General features: G+C 44.1%; 2 protein-coding genes and 1 long non-coding RNA gene across 3 annotated transcripts in view; 2 read left to right on the forward strand and 1 right to left on the reverse strand.

The window, feature by feature from the left end:
• Positions 1 to 4,850, forward strand: part of OGFOD3 (2-oxoglutarate and iron dependent oxygenase domain containing 3) — a 29,438-nt gene extending 24,588 nt beyond the window's left edge. The window contains exon 9 of the mRNA XM_071763862.1: positions 3,505 to 4,850. Coding sequence (XP_071619963.1) covers positions 3,505 to 3,641 — 137 coding nt within the window. The 3' untranslated portion in view covers positions 3,642 to 4,850. The remainder of the gene's footprint in view (positions 1 to 3,504) is intronic.
• On the reverse strand, positions 1,712 to 24,458 carry UTS2R (urotensin 2 receptor). The gene is made up of 2 exons (XM_071763858.1): positions 22,708 to 24,458; positions 1,712 to 3,686 (listed from the first exon to the last, which is right to left on the reverse strand). Exon 1 carries the CDS (start codon positions 24,429 to 24,431, stop codon positions 22,758 to 22,760), a length of 1,674 nt encoding a protein of 557 aa, XP_071619959.1. The 5' UTR covers positions 24,432 to 24,458; the 3' UTR covers positions 1,712 to 3,686; positions 22,708 to 22,757.
• LOC139805450 (uncharacterized) lies at positions 9,217 to 13,906 on the forward strand. The gene is made up of 2 exons (XR_011729813.1): positions 9,217 to 9,963; positions 12,599 to 13,906. It is a non-coding gene; the product is annotated as an uncharacterized lncRNA (long non-coding RNA).
• Positions 24,459 to 25,664: the final 1,206 nt, after the last annotated feature.

Below are 25,664 nucleotides of genomic sequence, written 5' to 3' on the forward strand. Positions count from 1 at the left end.
CCCCAGCCCTGCTGTCCAGCTGTTAAAAGCACCGAATGCTGTGGTGTGCAGCACTGATTGCTGTGCCTGGTTAATTTCCTATGGAATGGGAAGTGGAGGTGAGAAGGAAATGACATTAGGTTTGAGAGGGCAGCCCATGGTTCCTTCTAACTTCTTAAAACTTTTCCATGATGTTGAGGTATTGGTCAAAGCATCAGCAAACTCAAGAAGTGGAGGTTTTGGCATCTTGCAGTAACTGGGGAAAATGAGCCAATCCAGATGAAATACTTTTCAGACTATAGATTTATCTTAGTGGAAAAAGAACAAATCTGTTTTTTACCCTTGGCATCACTTCCAGCCCCAGAACACCTCCATTCCAATCTGCACCCTTCAGAACATAGCTCACAGACTGGCCTCTTTCTGAAAACTTCAACCTCAAAACTTCCTCAAACAGGAGATGATCCCTTTGCTGCTGCTTCTTCTCCAAAAGTTCATTCCTTAAGGACCAGGAATTAAATGCTTTCTCTTTTTTGGTTAGATAATTTGCTATAGAATTATATTTAATAGTAGCATGTGATCTCAAAATAGCTTATACTTTTAACAGGTGTTCGTAAATCAAACTGAAATTATGTTCCAGGAGGTAATAGTCAGGATTTCTTTTGTGAAGCAGAGAAGCCTGTTGGAAAGAAATCTGTGCAGGCAGGTCAGAGGAGGGGAGAAGAAATTGGAAAGACTAGTTTGAGGCCATTGTTAAATAATGAAAGAAAAGGGAATGGCATTAGAATTTTATATTTTCTCCTTAGCTTTTGACATTGAAGAATGTTTCATCAGGAAATCTGAAGTACCTATACATTTTTATCTGTGATGAATAGTTGCATAGACATTCTTTAGTCTTCGTAGTATAATACTGATCTCCTATGGAGCTCAGCATTCACTCTCTCAGTATTTTATAGTCTGGAGAATGTAGTGGAACTGCTCTGTGCACATCTTCCCCAGAATTCACAGTGAGAGAAATCCCATCACAGCCACACCAATTGTGGCAACTTGTAACACTTAAAGTGCACTTTAAACACTCTGAATGCAATATCTCAGCTAAAAGCAGACCCATATTGTGCATGATCCTACTAACTTGCTAATATGGTTCATAGTCTGGAGCTTTGGGGTTGAAAATCATAATTAAAAAATTATCAGAAAAATGGCTGCACCAAGGACAGGTTAACCCAGGGGTAGGTCTGTGCTCTCTTAAGGAACTTGCTTAGTCCTGACCTCCTTGCTTTTTTGTAGTGGTTCAGTTTTTAAAAGTTGTTTCCATATACTGTGTATTGAAGCAAGATTGTAATTGATCCACTCTTAGTGTGCTTGAAAGCCCTGAAGTCATCATATGCAGTAATGGTACAGCTTTATTTTGTCTTCCCCAGGAGTCTCTGGATAGTGATACTACCATATAGTCCTTGAAAGCTTTGTCAACCCTGTTTTATATATAATATTTATATATGTAATATTAAAAATAGTGTACTATGGAAAGAGTGCTTCTGCTTCAGAATTTTGCAATTTTTAGTTGAAAATAACTTCTCCCAAGTGAGGAAGAACTATCTTTAAAAACTGACTTTAAGGCTCATTCAGTGGCTTGGTGATCCCAGCTGACAGATATGGAACCAGATGCACAAGGAGCTATAAGATTGTATATACGAAGACATCTTAATTAAAGAAAGATATTAAAAGACACTCTGTATAGCCCAAAAATCCAATTTTACTGGCTTAAACAATACACTGAAACTTATGTAACTCTGAATTACTTCTAGTAAGAGATCAAACAAAAAAAGTTTGAAAATCAGTTTAAGGCAAAGCTGTAGGTGGGTAGGCGAGGGACTGATAATAAAGTACTTGAATGATGTTGAAGACTTTAAAAGAGAATTTTCAGAGCACAGGGACTTTGTATGAATTCCTTGAATAGTGCTGCTCACTGCAATACTCCCAGGACAGGAATGCATTGCCTTTTTTGTCTTTCATTCAGAAAAATGGGACATCAAAGTGTAAATGAGCTCTGCATACAAATGAATCTATTTTATCTATACCTACAGCTTCACCAATTACTGATGCGTAGCCACAGGCAGAGGTGAGGATGAAACCACTTCTGCTTGGCAGTTATGAAAGACTGAACTGTGAAAGATGAAATGTGAGCTGCAGCTGCATGTGTCAGGGACACAGAGGCTGCTGGAATGGATTTGAGAGATGAGATGCTAAACTGAGCTCCATGAGAGCAGTCTGGTTTAGTTACAGTCTCCCAGGTGTGGTGCTTAGGAGCATGCAAGTAAAATAACTTCTGGATCTTTTGGATCACTTCTTGTTAGAATAGAAAACCACTTCTGCAGTGGAGATTGTATAATGGTTGGAATAGTTTTTCTTGTGCAAATTTGAAGTAGGCATGAAAGTGTTTAATTGTGCCTGATTGTGAACAAGGCCCAAGCAGAGTTAGATTATCATTATGAGTTCCCTGTGATCAGCTTTTTAACAAACTTTAATCTAATTTGAACAGTGGGGAAAAAAAAAAGGCCCAAGTAGGAAAAACACACATTTGGAATAAAACATCTGTGCAAATGGGCATCACTGCCTTTCTCAGGAGAACTGGAGCAGTCCTGCAGAGTTGTGTGAGCACTGAGTTACTTGCTAAACAGCAAACTTCTGTGTTTTCAGAACAGCTTAATAAAGTAAAAATGCAGAGGGCTTCATTCTGCTCTTTCAAGTGGGGTGCTAATATACCTCTGCTGTTGTTATCAAAGTAACTGCTTTTCAACTTGATGCCACTTAAGGCCTAGAGACCCCCAAGGCAGGGTGGTTGTCAGAGCTTGGACAGGATGAAGCACAGAAATGAAGCAGTTCCATCCATGAAACATTTTGAAGCCAATGCACTGATGGGAGTTGCTCTTTCTAAGGAAAACTTAACTTGTATGACTGATCCATAACTCCAACCTGTCTGAGCAGTGAGTGATCAGTCTGCACAAAAAGCTGTAGCAAAGCCTTGGTCTGCACCAAGGCTGATAAGCTGCCACAGCTGCTTGTAAACCTGCTGAGCATTTTGTCACTGAAGGCTTTTCATCACCTTTGTAGCACTTCCTCCTTCTTTGGTCTAAAATTAGAGCCCAGACTAGAAGGGGACAGGCAGGAAATCAATACACTTGGCTGACAGTCACTAGAGTTGCTTGCGCTTGTTTTTTTTGTGTGTTTTTTTGTTTTGTTTTTTTTTCTTTTGGGCATCAAATAACTGGCTTCAGATGTTCTTGGCCTCCTTCTGCCTTTTTATAAACTATGAGCTACAATGGAATGATGTCTCCAGCTTTGTAGCACAGAGGATTAACATACATTTTAAACAGTACATAAAGCTGTCAGAGTGCAGCTCATAACAGTTTGTGGTGACCTGTGGGCTCTCGGGTAGCTACGGAACAGCCAGACGGAGACAACAGCACAACTGTGAGGAGTGCTAATAGCTGAGTGGCAAACTCATCTCAAATATTTTTGTCTTTACAGGCAGGGTTTCCTTTTTCACCTCTGGATCAGAGAATCTTCATCGGGTGGAAAAGGTTCACTGGGGCACTCGTTTTGCCATCACCATCTCCTTCACTTGCAACCCAGACCATGGCATTGGGGATCCAGTCTTGATATAATTCCTCTGAAGATGGAACAGGAGGTCAAATGGAATGAGAGAAGCCCTGCGAGAGAAAAGAGGGTGATAACATCTCTTGTAACCTCACATTCAACTAGAATTTCCCTGTTGTATTAAAATATTGTAATAAACTTTGTTTTCACATGTCCTTTTCTGTAGATGGTGCAGAGTGCCTTAGAGACCATCTTAAATTTAGTGTATTCTGAGGATGGCCTTCATGTCCCAAAGGGATAGTCCACGAAGAAGAGTACTAGAGTGGGCTCTTTATTTTCTGATTATTTTTTTAAATCTCCAGTGTAAGAGGAAAACAGTCACTTGGACCATGACTCCCTGTGCTGCTGTTACTTCTTTCTTAATTATTTAGTTTATACAGTTACTAATGGGATGTAGAAACCTTGACCTAAGTTACCAGAGCAAAATGAGTGTTACTCTCCTGAACATTCCTTCTGTTGAAAGGAATGGATCCTCCTTTGCATGGGCCCTGGTGAGCAATGCACCTGTGATTTGGCTACTGGGGCTTACTTGAGCTTTTTTTTATTGAATTGCTACAGATATTTTCTGCTATAAACTGGAATTAGTTATAGAATTAGATATATGATTCTCTGGTTAGCCAGAAAACATGATGCTTTTGGATTACAAATGCTTTTGTGTGCTGAGGAATGTCATGGTATTAGACCCCTCTGGTCAGAATGCAGCATTCCCAATTCATCTTTTTTTCCCTGAGTCGTGATGAAAATGTGCTAGAATCTCAGCTTTCAAGTTATTAAGAGTGTTTTATGGAGATGGCTTGGCTGTCTCACCCAGCACATGAAGTAAATATTAAAGAGGAGAGCTGGGCAGAGGTAATCAGACTTCTGTGTGAGGACTGAGGGAAGCTGGTGTCCAGCTGCATTTTAAATTGATAGTCTTGAGCTGAAGCTCAGTACTAAAACACTCCTGGGCCAAATAAATACGTAGTTTCAGTGTAGTCTTAAGAGTAAGTTGAAGGAAATGCTATTTTTATCTTTTCCAAAGTGCTGTTTTATTTGTTTCAGAATATTTCTCAGTACTTCTTTTTGGACTTCTTTCAGTTGAATGTAAAGAATTTTTGCTGTTAACTAGGACCATTAGTCTGATGTTGCTTGAATAGTAAATTGCAAGGACTTGAGAAAAGAGGAGATGATTGCACTGCAGTACAGATTAAGTAATAAATGTACAATCTTGCCAGCTACCTTGCTTTCTTATTACAATCAACTTATTACAACAGTCTTAATACAATCAACTTACTACAATCAACTGCTTTCCTGGTTTAAAACTTGGAAAAATTTGATTCTTAGGGTTACTTAGAGCTTTAAGATTAGGGCCTTTTCCATAGAATTACGTGATAGCAGTGGAGTCTAAATATGAATAGACCTGTGTGGATTCAGATTGGGATTCTCCAGGCTGATGTCCTGTGCTCCAAAATTCTTCACTTAAGCTGATGTTAAACTATAGGGGAGATCTCAGGAAACATCCTCTGAGGTGTTCACCTTCTGTAGATCCTGTGTGTTGTAAGATCTCCCAAACATGGTACATCTCTCATGCTATTATTGTCATTCAGAAAAAAAAATCAAGTTGGTATTTGTCTTTTGGAGTTTTTAGGCTTCATTAATTGTGTTCAATATTGATGACCAAATCTGTCAAGCATGATTTGTGGAAAAACAGGTATAGTGTAACAGGTATAGTGGTCAGAGAATTAAGCTTTTGAAAGAAACAGAATAATTTAACATGTTTCAGTACCAACCAGCTGCTATTAGAAGCTTCAATATCCAGGCTACTAAAAGCATTATCTAGATCTATGAAGAAATTGAATAGCAAATGAGGAAGTACAGTGTGATCTAAAAGATTCTGAACCCAGCTGCCCATGGGAGAACAGTAATTGCAGGAAGGGTGATGTTCCTGGGACAGAGGGGAATTTGCAGAGTTCACAGAGCATTAACAATAAACATGGGTTAATTTATTTTTGTCTACTAAAATACCCTGAATAACTTTTTACTAAGGGTATCTCTTCCCAATACTTGACAGATAATTCTGAATTTAGAATACCTGAATTACTGCCTGTCCTTCTGGAGGTTCAGCCTGCCTGTTGCTATGGAAAATGCAGTGCTCTGTTTCTTAACTCTGATTACTCTGAGGACAGAATTTGTTCTGTTAAACTACCATAAATCTGACCCCAAACTGCTGCAGACAACTGCTCTTAATTGATCATGTGGTGAGGGCAGGCTTGGGCTGATGTTTCCCAGTTGTGGAAAAACCTTTGTAAAGAGCCCTTGTGGTTAAAGAGCAGCAAAGAAAGGTCAGTGCACATCCAGTGTGATTTGGGGCTAAGTCCTGGCATTAGATTTACAGCCTTGTACCTGAAAGGATATTTGTTGCAAGTGTTTTGGAATGTTGATTTGTGTTGTGAAAGAAAAATACTTGTAAGGAAAGGTAAAGCCTGCTTTTTTGAAAAGTCACAGGGTGAAATAGCAAATATAGCAGGAGAGCATCTCAGAGTTTGAATCCCTACTATGAAATTGAATGAAGCTTCCCAAAGACTTTCATGCACTTGTGCTACTTTTAAAATTTTCCATTTAAAAATTTTGGGGAATATCAGGATCTTTGTAGAATTAACAGGTATGTGATCAGATTAGTTTTTGAGCGTGAACCTAGGTTTCAGTCCTGTAACATGCATTTTATTTTAACTTTTTTATCCCTTCTGACAAGATTTTAGCAACTCTGAGTGCTCTTCTTGGCATTTCTTATGTATAAAATGCTCATTGTCTGAGCAGTTGTGGTTTATGATTCCCCATAGATCAACTGAAGGCTTGGAAAGGTAATTTATGTTGAGATTTTCCTGAATATGTATTGTCCACCTGAAATTCTCTAAGCTCCATCTTACAGAATTTCAAGTCCGAAATGTGTACTGGACTATTCTGTTTACAATAAGATCTTAATTTGGATTTATAGCAGAAATTTGGTTTCATGTCTTAGTTTTGTTTATAAGATCAATAAAAGGATACTTCTGGAGACTATAGCACAGAATGATGTGCACATTAAAATAAAAGTGTAGCTGAAATGGCATTGATAGTGATTATGCTGTCAGGAAAATCTGGTTTTGTTTCTTCTTCAATTTGTAATTGTTAGTACATTTGAATTTCTCCTTTATTAGCTTTCCTTTCCCCAGTAAATACAAATGGCTTTGCCTTTAATGTAAAGTTCCTCACATTCCTTCCACATCCAGCTTAGCTATCCTTACACAGTGTTAGCAAGTGAAATGGACCTAACATGCACATATAACATGCTTTGGGCAATACTATATATATATATATGGGATATATATATATATATATAAAATAAATGCATGTTCTATATAGGTATTATCTATATAATATGTCTTGTTTAAATTCTAGGAATAAACCCAGGAAATGTTGCCAGCATCAGGGCTCTCTTAAGGAGGAAAAAACAAATAATAAAATACAAAAAACAACCCTCCTCTTCTTCCCTCCTTCAAGGGAAAAAACCCAAAAAAACAACCAACCCAGTTCCTATCTCTCTTTTTTGAGTCTCCTGAGCAGAAATCCAGCCAAACATTCCAAGAATAGGAGAAGAGTTACTTCCTTTCTGATCTGCAGATGGCTCTGGCACACATGGATCATCTTCACCCCATTCAGAAAAGCAAAGCAGCCTCAGAACCCCAGCAGAGTCATTGCAAGTGATGAGTGTCTGCAGCTGTTTGTAAAATACCCTGAGGAGCTATAGTATCCTCTGCCTTACCTTTGCTTTTGCAAACCTTTTTAGGAAGCTGAAAGCTAAATTAAGTTGTTTTTGTTGGAACCTGCCAGTCAGCTCTTTTGATGACAGTCCAGTTATCCCTAATGTATCTGTTCAGGCACTTCTTGTCTTCCATCTGAATATTGGTGGCTTGTGCTAAAGCTTTCCAGGGAACATAACTCTGGCCTCTTTCCAAATTTCACATCTTTCTTTGATTCTGCCCATTATCTCCCCTCAAATAATTTATTTTATCTCTCAGTTCTGTCCCAGCGTACTTCAGCTTTTACCCAGAGCATAGATTGAACAGGGTACATGAGCTCAGTCCACTATTTATCCATGGACTGGCCCATTAGAACTAAAAAGGAATTACCTTTTTCCCCATGACCCTGTTTGCAGTGTATTAATCTTTATGAAGAATTTGTAGCAGTAGTGGAACTGTCAAGCGGAGTCAGGTTTTGAGATTTTCATTCTTCAACGTTCTTGGGATTAGGAACCATAAGGACAAAGTTTTACTCATTTTTTAATCCTTTAGTTGAGGTGTAGATGCACCTTCTTCTCAGTTACTCTTCATTGAGGTTCTACTCTTGCATTTGGCAAGGGATTAGACCCAGCCAGCACGGGGTTAGGAAGGGCAGGTCCTGTCTGACCAACCTGATCTCCTTTTATGATCAGGGGATGAGGGGAAGGCTGTGGATGTGCTCTACCTGGACTTCAGCAAGGCCTTTGACACCGTCTCCCACAGCATTCTCCTGAAAAAGCTGTCAGGCCTCAGCTTGGACAGGGGCATCTGTGCTGGGTCAGGAACTGGCTGGAGGGCCGGGCCCAGAGAGTGGTGCTGAACGGGGCTGCATCAAAATGGCGGCCGTGGTGTCCCCCAGGGATCAGTGTTGGGCCCAGTCCTGTTTAATATCTTTAGTGAGGATTTAGATGAGGGGATTGAGTCCATCAGCAGCAAATTTGCAGATGACACCAAGCTGGGGGGAGTGTGGATCAGCTGGAAGGCAGGAGGGCTCTGCAGAGGGACCTGGACAGACTGGAGAGTTGGGCTGATCCCAAGGGGATGAGGTTCAACATTCCAAGTGCCGGGTCCTGCACTTTGGCCACAACAACCCCATGGGGAGCTCCAGGCTGGGCACAGAGGGGCAGAAAGGGACCTGGGAGTCTGGATTGCCAGGAAGCTGAAGAGGAGCCAGCAGTGTGCCCAGGTGGCCAAGAAGGCCAATGGCATCCTGGGCTGGCTCAGGAACAGCGTGGCCAGCAGGTCCAGGGAAGGGATTCTGCCCCTGTGCTCAGCTCTGGTGAGGCCACAGCTTGAGTCCTGTGTCCAGTTCTGGGCCCCTCAGCTCAGGAAGGAGATTGAGGTGCTGGAGCAGGTCCAGAGAAGAGCAAGGAGGCTGGGAAGGGATCCAGCACAAGTCCTGTGAGGAAGGGCTGAGGGAGCTGGGGGTGTTGAGGCTGGAGAAGAGGAGGCTCAGGGGAGACCTCATCACTCTCTCCAACTCCCCGAAAGGAGGTTGGAGCCAGGGGGGGGTTGGGCTCTTTTCCCAGGCAACTCTCAGCAAGACAAGAGGGCACAAGAGGTCTCAAGTTGTGCCAGGGGAGGTTTAGGTTGGACATGAGAAAGAATTTCTTTCTGGAGAGGGTGATCAGCCATTGGAATGGGCTGCCCAGGGAAGGGGTGGATTCTCCATCCCTGGAGATATTTCAAAAGAGCCTGGATGTGGCACTCAGTGCCATGGGCTGGGAACCACGGGGGGAGTGGAGCAAGGGTTGGACTTGGTGATCTCTGAGGTCCCTTCCAACCCAGCCAATTCTATGATTCTATGATTTTCAGTCAAGTCTTCTCCCTGCTCATTTTCCCTTTCTAGTTATACACACAATTTGTCAGAGATCGTTGTCCATTCAGACCACATGCAGATAGGAAGAATCTAATTTCTCAACACAGATACAAAATAAATGCATGTAAGTTTCTCAGGAGGGCATTTCTCAGTACCCAGCCAAAAACCCCCAGCTTGGGAGGTGATGAAGACACTTGATCATGTCACACTTATTGGTGCCAAGAGCCTTGAAGTCTTCCATCTTCACAGCTCACTGCCTTCTACCTTTGAGGCTTTGTATTTTCATCTCCACAGCTGGAATTTGAGGCCTCTTGACTTGGTTTTCGAAATGCTTTTAGCACCTCCAGATTGCTTGTGAGTCAATGAATTCCAGCATGCTGCAAGAGTTATCACTTTCAATACAAGTTCATCACGTTTTGACTCAAGCTAAGACTGTGAGCTGGGATTTGGAGTAAGCTTATTAAAACTTGTCCTCTTCCTAATTGTTCTCCTTAAATTAAATACTTCAGCCATAAAGCATGAACAGATGGGCAGTAATCAAAAGCTTTTCTGTAGCTGAATTGCACAGGGAGGTATTTTTGAGATAGTCAGGTCTAAATTAATTGTTCTGTCCTCTGGTCAGGCCAGCTTTTTGACTTGCAGGATCCTGAGCAAGGCAGAGGTGAAGATGCTTGACAGCAGCTGTGCTTTCACCTGATTGCCCGGGAGTGGGAGGTATAATAGTGCTGCAATTGTGTGTGCACTTATAGAGGTTTATCTATTAAAGTTGCAAACGTAAGGGACACTAATATCCTTTTATTAGATCTTCACATAATTGAAAAACCAAAAAGCTTTGAGCCTTAATGCCTTGTTTTTAATGAATGAAATTGAGTGAATATGAAATTGAGTAAGTGAATCAATTAACTTCAGGAAAAAAAATATCATTTTGTGCCTCTCCCCTGCCCATCAGCTGAACAGGGTTATTGAACCTTAGATTTCTTTCCTTCTAGTTGTGGATGGACACAGAGCAGGGGAGAACTCTCATCTTGGTTATTAAGCTGCCTCCTGAGGCTGCAGCTACTACTTGCTTTACACATCCATAGGTACTTCCCAAGTGTTGGAGAGGGTGTGTTGATGGTAAGGTGAACACAAAGGTTCACCTTAGTCACAAAGGACTAGGATACTGCAAAACCTTTCTAAGTGAATAAAATTTTGGGTCCCTGGTGGTGATGACACTTGCTGGATGCACTGAGTAGTACAGCTGCACCGTGTAGGAGACAAAAGATTTTCCAGTTGTGCTCAAGGCCCTCAAAGGTGAGGACAGCCTGTGTACATCTGAGCCAGCTTTATTCTTGGAGCATGCTAGTGGTTCAGGTTTGTATCAGTGTGAAAAAAATGTGTGTAAAATCTGCCTCTAAATTAGCTGCCTTGAACTTGGGAAACATAATTTTGTTGGGAAGAATGCAGGTGTGGAAAGAATGCTTGAGTTAATAAGCTTATCTAATCTCAGTCTGCTTCAAGAGGACTAGCCTGACCATAAATATTAAAACAAGTTCTTTTTAGAGATAATAGCCAAGAATGCTTCCTAATCATGCAAGGATTTACTGTTCCTAAAGAACTAAAAGTTCAAACTAATCTGAAATACAAAAACTCCATCAAACTGAGCATTTTGCAACACTGTGGTATTGCAACTAAAAGCCAACCTCTGTCTGGGCTCAGGCTTAAGCCAGCCCTCATCTGGAATTTTACAAGTGACTCAGATAGAGATTGCTGGGCCTCTGTGTTTCTGCAAACTAAATTAAGATTGTTCTTATGGTACCCGAGTTATCTGCACAGGCTTTTTCTGACTTAATCCTCCTTTTGCTCCAGTTCGTGTCAGAGAGCAGGGGAAGGTTCCTGCTGGGGTAGTGCCACCAATGCACCTCCTGTACCCTGATGTAGCTCCCAGCAGCATCAGCTCAGCTGTCTTCTTTCAGGAGACAGTTACTCTAAACAGCTGAGATGGTGTTTATCCTGGGGGCCAGGACTCCATCAATTTGTCCAGTTTATGTTGGGAAGAGGCAGTAAAACTGATGCTTACAAGAATTCTGACTGCACACACTCCTGTGTAGGAAGCCAAGGAAACCCTGGTGTCCCTTGACCCCTCAGAGGGCAGGAGATGGAGACCACCCCAGGAGGAGGTTCAGGGTATGGCAGGGCTGGGTGGCTTTCTCTGGCTGTCAAGGCTGAAATGCAGTCAGCAAGGGGGACAGGGAGGACACATCTGCCAGACCTGGACTCTAAGAAGTGGGTGCAGCAGAAAAAACTGTGGCTCCATTCATCTGGAGCAGTTTGGCAAAACAGTCAATAATGGGCCTGCTGAAGTACTCAACTGGTTACCCTTCCAGGTGGTTTGTTCTGTCCTTCTGAGAGTTACAATCTTGGACAGGTTTTTATTTAATTTCATTCAACAATTTTGCAACCAGGAGTAACTGCAGGAAGGATGTGGCTTCCTGCTGCTGCAAGGAAGGAACTGCCAAGTTTGTCAGATTTTAAAACTGACCTGCTTTGACAGCTCTTCTGTTTTGCAGAATTTACCTTGCAGAGTTTGTTCTGAAAGACTTCTTTAAAACTTATTGTCCTGGTTTGGGCCAGGATAAAGTTTATTTTCTGTCTTGTAATCTTGTAAATTTTCAGCTAAGTCTCTGGTAAGCAGCTGTACTTGCTGACACTAACAGCAAGTTTCTCAGTCAGTGTCTGCTGCTAGGACTGATAATGCCCCATGTTTATAGTTACTGCTGGAGAATGTTCTGCAGAACCAAGGGCACTGCTCCATTCTGAGGACCATCTTATGCTCGGGAAAGAGACCAGAATTGACGAAACAGAGTATTCCATCCCATGCACCTCATACTCAGGATAAATTTGAGGGATCACGAGGGTCAAACTCCTTCCTTCTTGCCCTTCTTCACCTGTCCCTGTTTGCTTCAGCATCCTGGGAGGATTCCATCCCTTCCTCTGCCTGTGCTCCTGATCCGTGCCAGCCTGAATCTGTGTGTTCCTGCCTCCAGCTCCCGACTGCTGCTGACCCCAGGATTCCAGCCTGGACTTTCCCAGGGCTGCCCTGCAGCCTCAGGGGTGACGTGAAAATTACTGGGGGAGAGGGGAGGAACGTGGTATCATTTTTCTGCATATTTGTATTAATTTAATTTTTTTTTTTCTTTCTTACCATGTATTCATTAAAGCTGTGTAGTTTAGTTTCCAACCCGTAAGTCTCTCTCCCTTATTCTCTCTCCTTTCTTTTATCAGGGAGGGGAATTAATCGAGAGCATTTGTCATTTCGTTAACTGCTGGCCCAGTGTTAAACCATGACACTTACTTTCCTTCTTTGCAGCATTTAACATAAGTACAAGAAGTTCATGGATGCCTTTGTAAAAAACTGGTGTGTCTCCAGACAAGCAAGATCTGGCTTATTCTAATGTCTTCTCCCTAAAAGAAAAATTAATTTTCCTTTATTCTGAAGCATATTGTGAAGGATGAACTTCAGTATGGACTCCTCCTCTTTATTGTGTGTGCAGGACTGGAAGACCTGCTAGCATCCTCTGGACAATAAACTTGCCCCCTAACCCTTAAATTATCAAAAACCTCAAACATAGGCAACTGTGTTAGATCAGCAGCAACAGAAAAATTGCAGGGACTCAAAAGCTTTTTACCTGCTCACACTGGGCTCTGTTCAATGCTTTCACTTTTGCTATTTTGTCTGTAATGTCATTTTTTTCCATCAGATGAGAATTTGGTTTCAGAAGTGCCTGTGTGCTTACAGGTGAGTTGTTTCTAATTGAACCTCTCACTGGAGACTGACAGCAGCTTCAGAGAGCTCTTGATGCCCACGAAGCCAAATGTGGGAGGGTTGGAGGTATCAGGGAATAAGGACAAAAGCCATGACACCATAAGATGAAGAGCAGGTGACATCTTGATAACTGAAGATTGAAGAGAAAATCATTCCTGCTTCTCCTGGCAATGTGGGTGCAATGTGGATTTTCAAATCCAGGGAAGGTGAGTGTTGTTTTGGAAAGCTAAATTTAGCAGTGATTAAATGAGCTCTTAATTAACCAAATATTCCCCCTGCTTGCCTTTCCAAATAATTCAATAACAGAACAATTATAATGAACTCAGCAAGTAATTACTGTACATTCCAGGGAAGTAATTTGGAGGCCCTTGCCTCCAAAACCACCAGCTGTTAATGTGCCAGGAAACTAAGTCCATGAAGTGTGAGTCAAATAATTGAAAACCAAACAGGAAAAAAAACTCCACAGGTTCAGAGGCAGCATTGGGAAAACTGCTCCCCCATGCTGAGTCCTTCAGTGTGTATTCCCTTCCAGAAGATCCATCATAAAAATTATTAGTGTGGATGGAAGCTGCAGCACTATGTTTTCATGGGTGCTCTGGCAAAGAGATAAAGGTTCCTGATGGTTATTCTGCCTTGCAAGACTGTACAAAGCCTCCCTCTAGAGAGGAAAGCCACTGCCTTACTGACCAGAAAGGAGAGACCAGACAGTAAAGCCCAAATCCTCTGAGAACACACTCTGAGAACTGAGTCTTAACAGTATTTCTGGCTGCAGCAGGGTAAAAGTCATTGTATTGTAAAATCAGTCATTTGCTGATCTGTGTGATATTTTAAATAAAAATAAGCTCAAGTGCATTGAAGCTTTGCACTCATGATTTTTAACACCAATTTGAAGATGTTGTTTCACAAGCACTTCTTTTCATGGCCCATCAGTCGAATTGGTTGAACTGCCTGGAGGTAGGTGATGAATTTTACTGGGCCGGGAAATAGTTGGTTTTGGCTTGAGTAGAAAAAAAAAAACAAAATGAGCCTATAAAACAGAATGACTTAATCTTTTCTTGCCTTTTAGTGGACTAAACCCAAGATTCCTTTTCCTTTTCCTTTCCTCTTTTCTTTTCCTTGAAGAACAGTTAGACACTGAATACCCAGGGCCCACAACATCTGGTAGAGATGTTTTACCTCCATATGGGTGGAGGTAAAAGGCCAAGCAATGCTCCAGCTCTGTCCCCATCCCTCCGCTGTGATCTCCCCATTAAAACCAGATCTGCTGGGAGCTTTTCCCTTAGGATTGGGCAGTATAGATTATGGAGCTTCCTTTTCTCAGCCTCCCTAAGAGAAGCTGCTGCAAAGACAGAGGCAATGCTTTGAAATCTGAGAGATGTTTGTCATAACAAACTCTCCTTTGTATTCAAACAAACAAACAAAGCCAGTTCCTCTGTTGCTATTTCCTCTGCTTCTGTTGGGAATTTCTTGTGCTGTGTGTGCTTAAGGCAGGTGAAGGTTCCTCAGCAGATTTGATCATTCTAAAAAGATGCTAACAGCAAAACACCAGGGAAGCTCCTTTGTGTTTAGCAATCAGTGATGAGTGTGGGGAGAATTTGTTCTATTCAGCATTCTCTGCACCAAGATCCTGCAATCAGAGCAGGCTGTGGCAGGGCTCTGCCTGGAAGATATGCTCTGCCTTCACCTCCAGTGACCCCCGTGCTGCGTGGAGAAGAGGAGGCTACTGGGAGGTAAAGACAAAAGAGTTTGTTTCCCTGCCATATCTCCTGCTCTTGATTCTCACCTAAAGAGGGTGAGGGGGGTATAGATGCACTGCAATGATGATGCTTTTATCAGGATGCTAATTTCAGCCATGTTCCTAGCCAAGCCCAGCTGCCACTGCTGTGGCTTCAGGCTCATTTTTGTCAGCTGGTTGCTGGTAATCAAAGGCAGAGATGTTCTGGTGCACAAGCCTTTCCTCCCTTCAACCAGTAACAGCCAGGGCAAACCCTCAGCTGTCCCTGAGGAGCACTTTTCCATAGGTAGCACATCTCATCCAAGGACCTCAAAACATTTCATGCAAGTCAGTGATGTCTTCAAACACTTGTGTAGATGATGGGAATAGCATTGCTGTTTTCTAAGCTGCTGGTCACCAGCAGCACATGAATTAGCAATTTCCCTGAGGTCACAGTGCAAGCCAGTGGGCAATTTGTGTGAGAAGCCAGGACTTCTGACCCCTCCCCCCATTTCAGATAAACTGTTGAGCTTGGATGGCTCGACAGGCACAGGCAACATAAAACCCACTGTAAATCTCTTCTGTAAATCTTTTATTAGCTATCTCTAAGCCTGCCTGGGTTACTTATCAACAGCATTAGTGCTTTTGGGATGAATGGCCTGCAAGACCCCCAGCTGATGATGTGAAGGAAAATAAGTATATACACTTGGGTGGGATCAGGTAAGTGCTGCCACCACAAGGCATGAGGCAGGTGGGTGCTAGAGACTTTCCATGTCATCCTGCTGCCACTCCTTAATCTGAATGCTGCCCAGGGGCAGAAAGCTGCTTTCAAAACATGGTGGCAACAGGTAACCAGGGCTCTAGCTGCTTTTATAACAATGCTGTTGTAAGATACTCCCTTTTACACTGTTAAATGAAACAAAAAAATCTGTTACAAATAAAAGGCAGAAACTCAATTTACATCAGTGGGGTTGATGGGATTTTGAGCAGTGTAATGCTGGGAGCTGACTGCCAGGCTGTGCTTCCCAAAGGGAGGATGCTGCAGGAGGTTGGGATGGGAGCTGGTACTGCCTACTGCCATGCATGGCTGGGACCTGCATCTCCCTGGAGGTTTAGGTGTCCTTTCTCCATGTGCCCTCCAGAATGCCACTGTCTCTCTCCTTTAAGCATTACTACATTGCAGTTAGTTTACCTGCTCCATCCTTCCAGATTTCTGAAAGTGAAATTCAATGTACCTGAGAAGTACTTGCTATGTTGTGTATTTTTCTGGGAGGCTTCTTGCAAGAACTTGTGGGTCTCAAATGTCAAGATGATATTTTAAAAATATAAAAGGCATAGAAGTGTTGTGAATTTGATGGATGTCCCTGATGAGGTTTGCAGGAGTGCATATATGAAGTGGGAACTGTCTCCAAAAGGCTGTGTTTATGGGCACACCACACTGAGCATCAGGATCTCCCTTGCTTTGTTTGGATGAAATCATGGTTGGTTTTAGTTAAGAATTCAGAAGCTGAGTTCAAGATCCTAATGGGAACACTCAAGGAAAGGCTAATGACATCTCCTAGAGACACTGCCCTAAGCAAGCTGGAACAAACTTGGCAGATTTTACTTCTCCAGCATTAGCACCACATTGCTTTTAGAATTGTATCCTCAGCAGCTAATACTGCTGTCTGCCTTGATTTTGCATAAATTTATTTACTGCTTTCCCTCCAGATGGAGGGGTTTGGATGGGATCTTCTGTAATGGTGAAGTTCAGCCTTCTCTAAAAGATGCAATGAATGCTTCTTAAGTCTTCACCTTGTTTCTCACCACAGAATCATTCCTAGCATTTACAAAAAATGTTTCATTTAAATTAAAAGTTAAATTTTAAATTGAGAAAACCAGAAAAGTAGAGCCCAAATGCCAGAATAATTCTGCAGGATTAATTTTTCTTTTTCCTCTTTTAATTGGGCCTTTCTTGGGCAGGCCAAAGAAAAATATTGTTGCAGCAATTTTGCTTTGTCATAACCCATCGGGTAGGTTTTCTCTGGGGACAGGAAGACTCTAGTTGGGCCCACAGAGCACAAAGCTCAGTTCTGATTGAACTAGGATGAAGTTAGTCTCCCCCAAAGGTAATATAAAGCCTGCTGGAAACCTGGTGCAGGCAGAAAGCTGGATTCCTGAGCAGAAATATGACTAATTTTCAATAACTTCTAATATATGTCCTGTATAAGGGTTTAATATACCCCAATAACTTCTTCCAGTGTTGGGTGTCTGGCAGGAACCAAGCAAGCTCTGTCCTCTGTTTCCACAAAACTCCACCTGGGCTATCAAAACCCACCAAATCCCTTGCTACCGAGACAAATTTTTCTCTACTGTGTTTCAGATTTATTCCCAGCAAGCCAGCCGTGACAATGACAGTAACAATAACTCTTAAAGGGTACTTTTATCCATGAAGCTGCTGATACAATTTTGAAGACAAAACAATATATTTCTTAGGAACCACAGCAATTAACTCCAAGTCTTTACAATTACCTGGCAAAAAAAATCCCCAGCTGAACTAAACTGTAGTTTGTCACCAGCTCTGAGTGTTTCTGTGGGTGCTGGCAGTGAGGGTGCTGTGCAAAACGACAGGAATAAAGTTGAGCATAGAAAGAAATGTGGGGAAATTAGCACTTGGATGTAGGATTTGCTTTTCACAACAGACTTTTGTTAGTAACATATACTTTAAAGATAGTGAATGCTGTTACATAGTTGGCTTGTGCCTTGATTGTGTACAGCCACTATAGTTTAAAGCCTAAAATAAAAAGCAATCTTTTTTTCCTGAGCCCTCAGGATGGACAATTGGTGCTGTCACCAGAGGGATGGTCTCTTCTCCCAGGCAGCTCTCAGTAAGACAAGAGGCCATGGGCTTAAGCTCTGCCAGGGGAGGGTTAGGTTGGATATTAAGAAGAAATTCTTTCCAGAGAGGGTGATCAGACATTGGAATGGGCTGTCCAGGGAGGGGGTGGATTCTCTCTCCCAGGAGGTTTTTAAGAAGAGACTGAATGTGGCGTTCAGTGCCATGGGCTGGGAACCACCGTGGTAGTGGATTAAAGGCTGGACTTGATGATCTCAGAGGTCCTTTCCAACCTGTCTGATTCTGTGAAAAACAGGAAACAGAGGTGATGCCACTCACATCAGCAGTTTTGAGTGAACTTTCTGCCTTCTGAAGGATGAAATGACTCAGATACACAATGGTAAGAGCCGAGTGCCCCTAAATCAGCCAAACTTCCAAGCAAAGACTTTTTTGAGCTTCCTTGAGGCTTCCTCAGGTCCTGAATTATCTGCTCCCATGGCTTGAGGGCTGGGCTGGAAGATGAGGTTTATGGTCTTTCTCTTGTCACCCTGATGGGGGAACAGCTCCTGACCTTGGTCATCTCCCCTTTTCTCCTCGGGTGCTGCTGCTGGGCAGTGAGCTGAGCATTCTGTACTGCACATGGTGCAAATTGTTCATAACATCACTTCTAGTTCAGTTACAAGCTAAGCACCAAAAATTTCTGCTAAAATAGGAATGAAAATGTTAATGATTTGCTCAAACTCATGATTAAATTCTAATGTGGGGCTTTTGAACATTCATTGCGAATTTGGTGTAAAAAACTGGGGACAAAGACAATTACAAAACCCCCATATGATTGCAGGTAATGTCTGCAAAAATTGAGTGAGGTTCAAATGGAGTCTCCTATGTCTGGGGAAAAGAGCCTCTCTTGTCCCCCAAGGACTGGCTTTTTCTCTTTTCAATTGAGAGCAAAAACCTGCCATTGCTGCAGTAGTTGGTACCTTAGATTAAAGGCAGGAAAGGGCACTCAGGATGAAACTGGGTTTCTTTCACACTCTGGGTTGGTTTGTTGGGTTTTTTTGGTCAGAAATCCCTAAGGAGTATTGGAAAAGATTTTCTAGTGATTAAACTAATTTTTTTCTTGTAAAGCATGTATGGAGTGCTGCAGGGACAACCTCTGTCCCAAAACAAAAATGGTGTCACCTATTCTAAAATTCCCATTTAGCTGAAGAACCAGCTGTGTTATTAAATGTGCTGCAAAATATCATTTATAAGAACAAAAAAGCCCCATTAAACCCCACAGGGTTACAGCGATTTGGGTATGATAAATGATTCCAGGTTACACGTTACTTGCCTTCTCAGAATGTAGGAGAACACCTACAGTAAAATTGTTTTTCAGGAAAATCACCACATTTTGCTCAGTTCATCCCAATTTCCCTGTTGTTACTTCAGCCCTATCCTGAGATGCTTCAGATTCACCATGAAGTGACAAGATGCACGGAGTCTGCATTTGCAAAGTGTCACCATCTGCACACTGGTCTACCTAAATTTTCATACACTTTCACAGCCTCTGTGGTTGGGGTTTTATCTCGTGGGTTTTGGGAGTCCTGACTCACCCCTTTCAGTGTTGAGGACAGGTAACCCATTTTCTCCTCCCTCACACAAAAAATAGCTCAAGCTGCTTTACAGAAGTTTAGCATGAGCTGCACAGATGGGAGATGGTCTGGGTTTGGAAGGATCTCAGTATTCAGAAGCAAAAGACTCTCCCCAGAATACTTGTGATCAGCTGAAGGCAGAGCTACCCATTATGGGTAACTTGAAGTTTGGGTCAGCCCTGGACAGGACTCTGCTACAGACAGGCAGCAGCAATCCCCTTCCAAAGCAATCTGCCAGATTAATTTGTTTTTGTTGCTCCAGGAAGATCCACTGGCTCCTCATAGCCAAAACACGAGCAGACCCAGAAGAGTCAAGAATCACCCAATTACAGACATGAGGAGCCCAGTTAAAACATCTGCTCTCGCAGGATATTTATGAAGGGAGTCAAGCCTTCTGACTTTTGGCAGTTTAACTGGTCCAATGGGACCATAAGAGGGATGTTGTTTATTTAATTCTTCTTTTAAATTGAGCTCTGATCCCCAGTATGAGAGGCTCCTGAGGAGCTGTGTTTGTGAAGGTCTGTGCTGTGTCATGCTGCTGAAAAGTCATTGTGCCTTATGCACAGCAGCATCTTCTAGTTGCTGGCCAGTTCTGTGGGTTCAAGAGGCTCTCCTCTGCCCCAGTGATGTGCTTTGTGGGTATCATCAAATTCACTGGTTCTTTCCTTAGAGTAACCTCATACAGGTTTATTAAAGTCTGATGGGAGGGAGGAACAGTGCTGGGATGGGACCAGGCTGAAGCACATATTGCTTGAAAAACCCACTGAGTGACAAATATTATGCCTTTCATCTGCTGCTCCTCCATCAACCCTTTGATGTTTAATGCTCTGGTGATGTGACACACAAAGCCCACCCCCCCCTATGCACTGCTTGTGACACTGAGCAGAGTAGCAGAACCCCTCTAGGGCCTGACGGGACATCTCAAAGTGTACCCCAAATCAAGCCCTGATCATCCCCACATTATCCCCACAAAATCCAAGTGTAGATTTTGTCTGCTCTGCATTTTCATCCCTGTTTTTTTTCTAGACACGACTCCTTTTCAGCTTCTTCTTATTAATAACTTTATGTCCAGACTGTTTGGCTTTAGATGTTTCAATGTTTAGATTCTTGAACAAAGATGTTGTGGGGTTCTTTTAAAGCAGAAAGTGTGTTCCCTAATACTCTCTTTCTGCATCTATACAGCTCTTGGGTCACCTCCTTCCCCTTACATACACCTGTTCACATATATATACTGTGCCTTGCAACTGTTTCATACATGGTAATCATCCATCCTCCAGCAGCCTTATGATGCTGTGGTGGGTAAGTGGCCTTCCAAGGACCTTTTTTCCAGCCAAGCAATGGAAATCAAGACACATTGGGATGGTGTCAGGTCAGGATCCAAATCAGGGTGCTTTGCTTTGTTTTGTTTGTTATTTTTTTAAATTGTAGCCATAAGGAAACAGATGTATTTTTTTATCTTGCAGGTGGGCAGATGGCACGTGCGAGCCCTGGAAGGGATGCAGCCACTGCTGGGATTTGCCAGGACATCTGTCTGGCCACACTGCAATGATCCCTGAGAGCATACCATGCAGATGAGGCACATACCCAGCCTCCCCACACTGACTTTGGAGTTAAAGTTTCTCTTTGTTATTACATGGGAGTGACTTCCAGCCCCAGAAATGGGAAGCAAAGGAGAAGTAACAGTGACTTCAGGATGAATAATTAAAAAATTAGTTAGTTCCTGAAAAGTTGTTCCTAGATAGGGTTGCCACCTGCTCTCCCTGCCAGTTCCCAATGTAAACTGTGTGTGAGTCCCCCTCTTTCATGAGGAAACAGCACCATTAGGTCTACTTACACTGCCCAGCCCAGCAGTCTACATGGTACCGGCACATGGCAAATGGTCACCAGTGTTTTAAAGACAGTCTCATGGTTAGAAGCAATACAAGCAGTCCTAAGGTGAGTCACTGCTTTCTCCCTCCCTGAAAAGCACCCCAACAACTGCAGCTATAAGAATGCCTGACTGCCAGCACAGGAAGGTGCTTCCCTGGTCTTCAGCCAATGTGTACCCTGAAGGGTTTATTTTTCTTCTCTTCGTTCAGTGCACAAAATCCAGTGTGTTGCTGTGTTCTCTGTTGTGCTGGCACTTTGTGTCTCTGCTGTAGCTCTAGTGTACCCTGAAGTTTGGCTGGAGCCATGAGAGGATCACCCAAGGACACAGGAACCTGCAGGGCTCCTCTCAAGCAGTGGGGGTCAGAGTCTGCCATAAGAGAGTGAAAATTACTGTTCCCTAAGCAAGTGCTTGTTGTTTCAGAAGTCCCTGGACATCACTAGGTGCTGGCAATAGTTTATGGAACTCATATCATGCTTTACTTATCCCTGGAGCCTGTCCCAGAGAAGGAATGAGGAATATTGAACCCAACTTCATGTCCACATACAGGATCTCTTCGGAGAACAGCTGGGAACAGCAGCCTCTCCCCTGGTAAATACACCCCCTGTGCTGGGTGAAGAGACTATGCAAGGGGAAACCTGCTGATGGTCCACTTTTTAATTTGCATATATTTTATAAACTGAGGGTTTACAATTCTTTAAATGCTTACAGGTATTTCTAGTATCTGTGGTGAAAGTTTCTATGAGGTACTGAGTGGGGTGAAGAAGAGCAGAATACATTGAGGCAAAATTCATTGGATGAAATGTCATGAATAAGTTCTTCCCTTTTATGGTAAGTCTCATGATATAGGATTCAGTCATTTTTCTTAGACTGAGTCATTTCAGGACTCTGAATGATAGGATTATAGGACATTTCTCTTTGTTTCCAAATTTTCTGTTTCTCAAGCCCTGTTGACTGTTGAGAAAGGGACCAATTTTAAAAGAAAAATCCGTGGCAAACTCAAATCCCCTTAGGTAGAAACCTTAATAAATTACAAGCTCTTTTTAGGTAATCCTGTGGTTTCTGCCAGCTTACCTTGTGGTTTTTGAATGCTTGGAGTTCAGTGTGCTGCTGCACTGGATTTCAAAATAGAGACTTTAAGCTTGATGAAACTGTAGTGCACCAGAATGTAACAGCAAATAGGAAAAGGGGCTTAAAGGTCTCTTTAAACACACTAGGAACAGACAGTGGTGATATATAGGGCAAAACTGAGGTTTGCACCAGACTTAAGGAATACCAGGCAATTTCAGACTTTTGTGAGTCTAAGCCAGCTGTAGTCTGAGGATAGCACTGAGAAACTGCACAGGAGAAATGGTGCAGAAATGAAGCTGAGCAAAACTCAGGAAAGTGCGAAAGGAATTTTTGGCAGAATTGAACAAAGCATCCACCTCATCTCCTGCACCCAAAACCCAGAAGGATTTCTTCTTGCTGGTTCCTGGCAGGACCCCCTGACAGCCCTAAGCCAGATGGAAATTAAAATATCTCACAGCACTCGGGTTCACACAACCTCTTGTCCCTAACTAGAGTGACCACCAGAAATGTGTTTTTAGGACCCTTCATGTCTAAGGGATCCCAAAGCCCTACCTTGGCCAGACACTCCGCTGGTCCTGGTGTCTCCAGAGTGCTCCTCCTCCTCACTTGTCCTGCAGTGTGGCCATGCCCAGGACCTCCGAGCTGTAGTCAAACTGGTTGCTGGAGGACATGGACCGTCCCCAGGAGCACTGGAGGTTGGAGCCCCTCTTGCGGAAGGAGGACGTGAACTTGTAGAAGTTGCGGTGCCTGTTGCGCAGGTACTCCCGGTAGTTTTTGGTGAGCAGGGTGTAGAGGAAGGGGTTGATGCAGCTGTTGCTGTAGGTCAAGCAGGTCACCAGGTAGTTAATGCACTTTTGGGTTTGGGTGGTGAGCTGCAGGGGGCTGCTGTAGAGTCGCACCAGCTGCCAGATCCAAAAGGGTAGGAAGCAGGCCCAGAAGACCAGCACGATGCTGAAAATCATGATGAGGACTTTCTGACGGGGGGACCTCTTGCTCTTCTCCTTGTGGGGGGGGTTCCTCTGGGACTCCAGGTATGTCCTGGCCAGGCGCGTGTAGAGGAAGCCAATGATGATCCCTGGGGCCATGATGCTGGTGCTGAAGAGCACAGTCAGGTAGGTCCGGTAGGCGTCCAAGCTCCAGGTGGGTGCACACATCCTCTTCACCTTGCCCTCTGCCTTGCCCCCCTCAGTCAGGGTGACCATCAGCATCATGGGCAGAGTGAGGAGCAGTGAGACCGACCAGACAACCCCCGCCGTCACCTTCCGGTAGCTGCGTGACCGCTTCAGGGTGTCCAGGGGTCGGGTGACAGCCAGGTACCGCTCGGTGCACATCAGGGTGAGGGTGAAGATGCTGGCGTGCATGGTGAGCAGGTCCAGGCTGAGCAGGATGCGGCACCCCAGGTCCCCGAAGTACCAGTCCTGGGCCAGGTAGGTGCAGACGATGAAGGGGATGGTGGAGAGGTAGAGCAGGTCGGCCAGGGCCAGGCTGACGATGGAGCTGTACATGGGGGCTGCGCAGCGAGCCGAGTGGCACATCACCACCAGCGTGTAGACGTTTCCCGCCACCCCGGCCACGTACATCACCGACAGCACCGTCCCGAAGGCCGAAGGGATGAGCAGGGGGCCTCCCCCGGGGGACCCACTGTCCCCCGCCGCCGCCGAGCCGTTCCCCTCCGCCGCCGCCGCCGCCGCCGTCCCGTTGGGCTCCATGGGCGGCGGCGGAGGCCCCGCACCGACCCCGCTGCTCCCGGCCCCGCCGGCGGCCGCCCCGCCCCCAGCGGGAGGCAGGGCCGGACCGGACCGGGCCGCCCCGGGGCTGCCCCCGGAGAGGACGGGCTGGGCTGCCACCGCCCCCCGCCCCGCCGGCGCTGCCCGGGAGAGCGGGTTCCCGCTGCGGGGCTGGCGGGGAGGGGGCAGGTGCCGTACGGGGAGCGGGGGGCGGTTCCGTGCAGGGTCCCGCGGGCGGGAGCGGCGGGGTCCGGAGGATCTGGAATGGTAGCGTGGAGGTCGCCGGGCCGGGAGTGATCCCCCTTCCACGCCAAAGCAAACCCGAGGTGCTGGGCTGCTCCGGCCGTGGGAGCTGTTCCCGAAGTTTCGGCCACTCGGCTGCGGTTCGGTTTTTTTCTCTCCGGTGAAGGGAACGCGGAGCTGAGCTCCGGGAGGAGAGGCAGCCGCGCCGGGGGGCAGCGGGAAAGCCGGTGGCAGCCCCTGAGCTTGGCAGGTAGAGAGCACGCTTCGGAGGCGCTCAGAGACAGGCTGAGATAAAAACCAGGGCATAAAATAACCCTTTTTTTTTTTTTTTTCTTTTTTTTTTCCCCTTTCCATTCCTTTCCGTGCAATTAGGTGGTATTTTCAATTTTACTCCGACTAGCACAGCATTATTATAGCCAGATTTCAAACTGAGCTCTAGGGGCAGCTGATTAACCTGAACAGAGTGAAGTACAGGGTGTGTTGAATGAGGTCTAGAGAGGCAACTTTTCCAAACAGGAAATCTGTGGACAGTTGCAATCAATGAGAACCTTACATGTTGATTTTGTTTTAGTGAAAGCAGAGATTAGGGCAATCCATAGTCAACGAACAGCTTTCCAGCGGTACAAGAGTGCTGTATTTCTTCAGTGCCCATTGATTTCCAATAAGAATTAACTGGCTTTTATGCCTTCAAACATTTCTGCTTGCACTCAGTGCTAAAATATCTTCTCTGTGTTTATTTGCTTGTTTTAATCGCTTCTCAAAATGCTTTTGTGTACAGTGTAATTCTGACAAAGTGATGAAACTCCTGTTGACTCAGGAGCAGGTTTCAACCCCATAAAAATGCTGTATTGAATAGTCAGTTATAGTTTGCTGCAAAGTTAATACACACACAGGTAACTCTGCTTTTCTACTCGTACTGCTCATGAATGTATGTGCCTCTTTCCAAAGCTATCTAAATACTTACAGCTCTATTGAATAAAGTAGCTGGCTCAAACACGATTTGAATGCTGGTGAGAGAGAAAAATCTAAACTGACTTATTGTCAGGTAGGGATTTACTTAATCACTCTGCAAAGTTTAGATCCAGGCACTGAGATGGAGGTGATTTTTTTTCCATTGAAAGTCCGGACACAGTCCCATGCCAGCACCCTCGGCAGCCCTGCACTCCACTGGCATCCCTGCATTCCTCCGGCAGCTCTGCATTCCTCTGGCATCCTTGCATTCCTCCGGCAGCTGGGCCCAGCAGCTGGGAATGCAGGCGGATGCTCCACCGGGGCCAAATCCGGTCTGCATGGCAGGATCAAAGTAAGATCCGGGTTTGGCATAAATAGATCATCTTTGAGAATTAGATTGCAAGCAACTTTTACAGTCCCTTCTCCTTTTTGCTTTTTGTTTTGAACCTGTTCTCCGCACTGGTTTGGGTTGGTTTTGTTGTTTTGGTTTTTTGGGGGGTTTTTTTGTGGGTTGTGTTTTTTTTTTTTTGTTTTTTTTTTTTTTTTTTTTGTTTTTTTTTTTTGTTTTTTGTTTGTTTGTTTGTGTTT

This window comes from Heliangelus exortis, chromosome 20, assembly GCF_036169615.1.
Source record: "Heliangelus exortis chromosome 20, bHelExo1.hap1, whole genome shotgun sequence".
NCBI lineage: Eukaryota > Metazoa > Chordata > Aves > Apodiformes > Trochilidae > Heliangelus > Heliangelus exortis.

Excerpts from the sequence above, each read along its gene's own strand:
- UTS2R (XM_071763858.1), bottom strand. The coding sequence starts at position 24,431 with ATGCCCTGGTTTTTATCTCAGCCTGTCTCTGAGCGCCTCCGAAGCGTG.